A 6,779-nucleotide genomic window follows, 5' to 3' on the forward strand; every position below is an offset into this window, starting at 1 on the left:
CTTAGGCTCCACTCATCTCTGTAGTGCTAGATGTATATTATGAGAGTATCATCATAAATAAAATCTGAACTGAAATCCCACTTTGGTCTTCGCTGCTACATCTGCTGATTTGAGTGCACCTGTTACCCTGCCAGAAAATTCAAGCGGGGAATCTGGCTTAGAACAAAAACGATCATGCTTACTCATATATCATTTCGCCCAGGGAAGGCTGCTACAGTGGTAAGGAAAGCCAGAGAAAATTAAGCATTGCAGAAATAAGAGAAGGTTGGAAAAATAGCTACTGAGGATGAAAAGAAGTTCAGAATAGCCGGAGAATTTGGGCAAAGTAATTTGCAGCAGGATAATTCATAAACATCATACTAGGAATTATTTAAGTGCAGGAGCAAACACAAAATATTGCTATTGCCATTTGTGAGATGGTAGTTTCTGCGCTGAGAAAATGAACATGAGCCGGCAGTGTGCACTCGCAGCCCAGAAAGCCAACCGTAGCCTGGGCTGCATCAAAAGGAGCGTGACCAGCAGGTCGAAGGAGGTGATCCTGCCCCTCTACTCTGCTCTTGTGAGACCTCACCTGGAGTATTGTGTGCGGTTCTGGTGTCCTCAACATAAAAAGGACATGGAACTGTTGGAACAAGTACAGAGGAGGGCCACGAGGATGATCAGGGGACTGGAGCACCTCCTGTATGAAGATAGGCTGAGAAAGTTGGGGCTGTTCAGCCTGGAGAAGAGAAGGATGCGTGGAGACCTAATAGCAGCCTTCCAGTATCTGAAGGGGGCCTATAGGGATGCTGGGGAGGGACTCTTCATCAGGGACTGTAGTGACAGGACAAGGGGTAATGGGTTAAAACTTAAACAGGGGAAGTTTAGATTGGATATAAGGAGGAAATTCTTTCCTGTTAGGGTGGTGAGGTACTGGAATGGGTTGCCCAGGGAGGTTGTGAGTGCTCCATCCCTGGCAGTGTCCAAGGCCAGGTTGGATGAAGCCTTTGTGTGGGATGGTTTAGTGTGAAGTGTCCCTGCCCATGGCAGGGGGGTTGGAACTAGATGATCTTGAGGTCCTTTCCAACCCTAACTATTCTATGATTCTACGATTCTATGATTATTCAGGTAATTTAGCAACTTGCAGCTTATTTAGGGCAGAATTCTTCTCTGGTCATTACAGGCTGAATGTAGCCTGTGCATACATAGGCTTTGCTTTCCTGTGTTCCATACAAAGGCAAGGAAGTGCTAGTGTACTAAGAGGAATTAGTCCGGGGTGGATGCAGAAGGGCTAACTGTGGTCAGCTTAGCTGCCAGAAATGAAGGTGAATTGAAACACACACGGGTTCTACAGTAACACAGATTCATAACCAGCTGTGTGCAGAGGTCATGAGGCTGTTGATACAGGTCTAAAGCATCTCTACCCAGGAAGGATAGGCTTAGAAAATAATTTACTTGAGCTGCTTTTGGATTGCTGAAGAAAACTAAGTTCTTGGTCCCACCATATAGGAATTGTCAAGGAAAAGAAAAAGAAGAAACAGCTGATTCCTGCTTAGGAGTACATCAACATTGAGAGAGCAGTTATCACTTGGAAACACCGGCAAATTGGGATTGTGTTTATTTGTACAGCTGGAAGTGGTGGCAGATGAAGGGGCAAAAGGGGAAAAGCAATGAGATCTGGTGTTCTGTGAGCTGCTGCCACTGCAGGAACATGGCATTAGAGGGCTGTGGGGTTTGGGTTCAAAGTTACGAAGCCAAAAAATGGAATCACAGGTGTGAAACAGAGACACATGCTGCCATGTATTTGGGTTGCAAGGTGAAATTTTGGTAGCAAAGAGTCAAAGTATGGGTAGTAGCTGAGAATGCTGCAATTGTTTGAAGTTTCTATGTTTTAACTTTTTATCTTTATGTCTTTTTAAGTTTCTATGTTTTAACTTTCTATGATTCTATATTAAGTTCCAGCAGCTTTGTGTGTCAGCTAGCATTTAGCAAGGGAGAGTGTCAAAGAGGTGCAAAGAAAACAGGATTTGAAACTAGGGCTAACTTCTTGTACAAACATCTACAGGAGATGCTGTCAAAGTCATTACAGCTATTTTCTGCAAGTAACTGCTGGAAATGAAAAGGTGATTGGGTGGTTGGTAGTGTCTCTGACCACATCACAGCAACTCTAAGCAGACAAATAGAAGGCTTGACAGATTTTAATGGTGGCATCCTGAAGAAGAGAGCTGAGAAAGTAAGTGTTGGCATGAGCACACCGGCTCACTCAGAAGGGCAAAACACAGGATCAGAGGGGAAAGGTTCATCTTGTCATCACTGCTTTCTAACATGTAGCCACTTCCTGTTTCTTCTGAGAACAGTGAATAAGAAATGAACTCGAATTTGGGCAAAGCTTCAAGGTTTTTATTGAATTGTACACGAATAATAAACAAGATTATACACTGTTGGTATTTTCATGGAAAATAGACTCAGTTAAACACAGCAACATACTTCTGCTTTCTGGATAGATGCTAATTTAGCATTTGTAAAACACAAGGCCCCAGCACAGCTGGAACATCCTCCCAGCAACAGCCTAAGAGGGCTCCTGCTGGGCAGCTTTTCTCCACAGCCAAGCTGTCAGCACTGGCTCAGATATCATCAGTGTTAACTCCAGCCCAGCACTGCTGGGACACAATGCCAGTGAAAGGAGCTGAGATCAGGCTTTTAGAGCAGCAGTGTCACCAGTGGAAGCCTACAGTGATGCCTCTGTGGCAGTGCAGAGCACTAGTGCCAAAAATGGAAGCAATAAATAGCAATACAAGGGAACAAGTTAGCATTCCTTTGTACATTAGTGTGCTCTTCTGCCTTTGCTCCCAGACCTATAGGATTAGCCTTGAAATGACACACAAGCCTGTTGTAATAGTGTTTGGATTTCAGTTAATTGATAGACATGGTGAAATTTGACAGTGAGATGCTCAGCTGCAACAGCAATAACTCTTAATGCTATACATATATATATATGTATGTATGTATATATAGACTACATATTGGTACAATACAACTCAAAGGATCAATGGCCTAATGTAGCCATTTTTATGTGACAGGGTCAACCTTGAAATATTAATGCATAAACTATTTATTCTCCTTCAAACTGTAGAAGTTACAAAGAATATTCTCTCTGCTTCCTCTACACCTTTGTAATGAGACAGCTGATTTTGTTTCTTTAACTTAAGTGAATTAGCAGACTCTCCATCCCATCTAGGAAATGGTTTCTTTCCTTGTTTCAGTTAACAGTGATGTGGAATGGAATCACTTTTTTCTCTAGCTTTTCAGAAGGCATTTTCACATAGACCCCAGTAGTGAGACATCGTCTTCTCTTTATCTATAAAATACAGGAAGACAGTAAAATAAACAAGTGATTACAGCATAGTCATTGACCAGCACATTTTGGAGAGAACTGATGAATGTTATGCCTGTCCTGATCAGAAGGTATTCTAGACACCTTTCCTTTTCACCCCTCTTTGTAGAAGATCCATTGAGACCATTTGAGGGAGAATCAGGAGTTACAGGGGCCATTTAGCAAAAACCAAATTCCTGCCATTCATTTAGCCCTTTGAGGGTGCTCCTGCCAAGGGTCAGTCCTGCTGACCTGAGCTGACTGCTTTCTGGTACTCTGGCAACACAAATGAGCCATAAACAAATCTAAATGGCAGCTCCAGCAATTTCTCTCTATTTGGGTAATAGTGACAGCATTGATTGCATCAGTAAAAAGGAGAATCCCAGGGCATTTGTTCCCAGTGTTCTTCCCTGTTCTCTTTTCTTTCTCCTTATCCCCATCACACAAAGGGGTGTTATTAGCAGGGTGGGCCTGAGTTGATGGACTTACCACTTTGCCCACGAGAATGGCTGAGATGATGATACTGTAAAGAAAAAGTCCTGAGGCAGTCGATCCTAATACCCATAGATATATGGCTGTGTCTGGACAAGGTTCTGGATCTAAAACATATGAAATCACACAAGTCAATGTCACACATGAGCCTCATGAGGAAGCCCCTAGAATCAATAACTCAGCCTCCACACTGCTTTTCTCTAGCACATGCTATCCCAGGCTACTACCAGGTCTGAGCGCTGGGTCCCTGCACACTCAACCTCCAATGAAAACATGCTTTATCTGTAGGAAAACATAGACCTTACTTTTCACTGTTTCTGCACTTACATGTCTAACTGCCAAGACATATATGTACACTGTATGGTATTGTTTATGTTGTCAAGCATCCATACACTGCTATATACATCGTATGGCTATGACTGCGTGCTTTAGGTGTGTGCAGGGATGCCTGAAAGGAATAAGAGCTAATCATGATTCTCAGAGTTTGGATCAGTGTTCACCCTCACTTCTTACAAACAGGACTTTGAAGACCTTTGAGACATAACAGCAACTCCCTTAACCTGGGAGTATCACAGTACTGTAAAGCTGCTTGGCTTACCAACAACATAGAGATGCGTTCCATTTCCCTTGTTCATAATATAGGGTGGAGGGTACATCCTCTCCATCTTGCAGATGTAAAGACCAGTATCATTAGCTTGCAGGCCAGTGAGGGTGAGGGTCACGTTGTTTCGGCTAGGGCTAACACGGCACTGAATGACCTCTTCCACACTGAGGGTTTTAAACTCCGATGTGTAAGTTGAAGCACAAATTTCAGTGAACTGGTCTCCTGTCTGTTTAAGCAGAGTCACTCGAATTTCCTTTGCATTCCCAATATGCTTGTATTTACACACCAAGTTGGCAACCCCTTGCCTGTTGGCCAGCACAATTGCTGGCTGAGTCACTTCCATTTCTGTAAGAAAGTAAAGAGCATGATGGTAAGTGAACTGTCAAGAAATGATCTGCAGTCATTTACCTGAAACCTGCACAATAGGAAGGGAGTCCTTCCACCTCCTATATCCATGGGTAATTCCTAGAAGTGCTTCCAAAAAGAAGGACTCCAAGACCACACTCACATTGGCACTGCATTAATATACTTCAAAAAGCTCAAGAAGTGCTTTGATTACTATAAATGGTATTATAAATCTCAGGAATTACTTATTTCTTAAACAGCAGGTAATTTGGCCCACTTACTGGAGCAATGACTAGGGCCATGCATGCTCATTCCTTGAGTGCAAACCTTTTAATATACATAAGAAAGCAAAACAAGAGACTAAAAATGGTAAAGTTGAAATTCAAAATCATGCACTTAAGCCACAATTTCTGCTTGGTAGAAATAAACATGTTCACATTTAGAAAAAAAAAACCAGTTGACATCCTGTATGGAACGAACAGAACCATTAGGGTAACAGTAAAAATGGATAGAAAACCTGTTTACAGATTTTTGTTTCTGACCTTTTTTGCTCCTCCATTTTTAACCAGCTACTCCCAAGCCACAGTACAGCAACAGTATATACCCCAAGCCACAGTATAGCCACAGGCAGCAAAGCCTGATAAATAAACTGCAAAAAATCACTACAGATCTTGAAGAGAAGCTAGTGTACCATGTACATTCGCACCGGCTGCTTTCTACAAGTCTATACTCTCTCCTGTTCCACAATGGAAGGCACTGACTTGCTTTAAAGAACTGTGAAGACTCAGTATTATTTTTTCAATTTCATTTTATATCAGCCCATTTTGGGGGCGGGGCTTCTTCAGCTCTGCAGTGCAAGCGTTTGGGATGAAGAGAAGCAGTTTCTCCATCCATTCAAACCTCTATATCCACATTATCAGCTCCCAACAACTCCACTCACAGAGCCTGATTTCTCAGTCTTTCTTCCTTCTTGCACTACTCTGAATCCTGTCCAGCCTCTCTACAGATGCTACTGCTCTACAGTTTTCCAGATACCTTGCAGTCTCCCAAGACATTGTCCCCATACTGTCTATGGAGGGGTCCCATGTCATCTCCGGCTCCCTCTTGTACAGTCAATCTCCTGCAAAGATGTGAAACCGAGAAAATGTAGACACCCCCAGCTACCTGTCCTTCTTCATCTACCCACCTTGGACAATGGCAGTGGCTGTGCAGAGAAAGCCCACGGTGACCAATATTGAGAGCATTCCTGTTCTGGGACAGAGGCCGAAGGTGGCTGATGCCTTCCGACTTCAAGACAAACTGGAGCTCTCAGGGCTGGAATAAAAGGCGGCACCTTTCAGGATACTGAATCTTCGAAATAATTTAACCCACACAGAGTCAGTGTATATATATATAGCTTTGATCCCAGATGCAGTACCTGAAAGTAACATGAAGCTTTGTTTTGGTTTTACGAGAAAGGAAGTAGTGGGTTTGATTAGTACGTGCACAGTTAACCTCAAACAGCACGAACAAAAACAAGTATTCAGCAGATGGAAAAATATATATTCAATCTGAAACTGCCATCCATTCTGCTTTAAGAACTGGGGGAGTAAAGATAATCATCCAATAGGGCAGTTCAGGCCCTTCAGTGCTGCCAGTTTGCACAATCATAGCACTTAATATTTTAGGAATCCTTAGGTATTTCTTATGGGGACAACAGGCAGAGAACTATACTTCTGCCTATTGTGGGCAGTGAATCAGTGTGAGCTAGCTTTTTCATGGAAGACTTCCATCCACCCCCAATTTCTTCACTTGCTTTAGTGATCGTGCTTTTGATGTTTGAAAATTGCTGCCCCCTTCAAAATACTGATTACAGTTGCAATGACTTCATGCTTTCATACCAGCAATGTGACTTGAATCGTAACCTAGCTTCTTTAGACTTTCCTCTTTCCAAGAAAAAATGATCTAGGTTTATCGCTAATGACTTCCACATCTATACAGAACTTT

At 42.6% G+C, this 6,779-nt stretch overlaps 1 protein-coding gene across 3 annotated transcripts; it reads right to left on the reverse strand.

The window, feature by feature from the left end:
- Window positions 1–2,357: 2,357 nt before the first annotated feature.
- CTLA4 (cytotoxic T-lymphocyte associated protein 4) lies at window positions 2,358–6,165 on the reverse strand. 3 transcript variants are annotated; one of them, XM_065672752.1, is made up of 4 exons: window positions 5,980–6,165; window positions 4,443–4,793; window positions 3,842–3,951; window positions 2,358–3,337 (listed from the first exon to the last, which is right to left on the reverse strand). In XM_065672752.1, the coding sequence occupies exons 1-4, from the start codon at window positions 6,035–6,037 to the stop codon at window positions 3,239–3,241; spliced, it is 618 nt and encodes a 205-aa protein (XP_065528824.1). In that variant the 5' UTR covers window positions 6,038–6,165; the 3' UTR covers window positions 2,358–3,238. The 3 variants fall into 3 exon arrangements, with proteins under 3 accessions (XP_065528824.1, XP_065528822.1, XP_065528823.1); XM_065672750.1 differs by having other exon boundaries at window positions 3,245–3,951; XM_065672751.1 differs by lacking the exon at window positions 5,980–6,165 and adding an exon at window positions 5,829–5,968 and having other exon boundaries at window positions 3,245–3,951.
- Between the last annotated feature and the right edge of the window lie 614 nt (window positions 6,166–6,779).

Source organism: Lathamus discolor, chromosome 3, assembly GCF_037157495.1.
Source record: "Lathamus discolor isolate bLatDis1 chromosome 3, bLatDis1.hap1, whole genome shotgun sequence".
Classification (NCBI taxonomy): domain Eukaryota; kingdom Metazoa; phylum Chordata; class Aves; order Psittaciformes; family Psittacidae; genus Lathamus; species Lathamus discolor.

Excerpts from the sequence above, each read along its gene's own strand:
- CTLA4 (XM_065672750.1), bottom strand. The coding sequence starts at position 6,037 with ATGCTCTCAATATTGGTCACCGTGGGCTTTCTCTGCACAGCCACTGCC. Across the intron at positions 4,794-5,979 it reads AGCCACTGCCATTGTCCAAG|AAATGGAAGTGACTCAGCCA; the intron begins GTGGGTAGATGA and ends ACTTTCTTACAG. Across the intron at positions 3,952-4,442 it reads AACGCATCTCTATGTTGTTG|ATCCAGAACCTTGTCCAGAC; the intron begins GTAAGCCAAGCA and ends CATATGTTTTAG.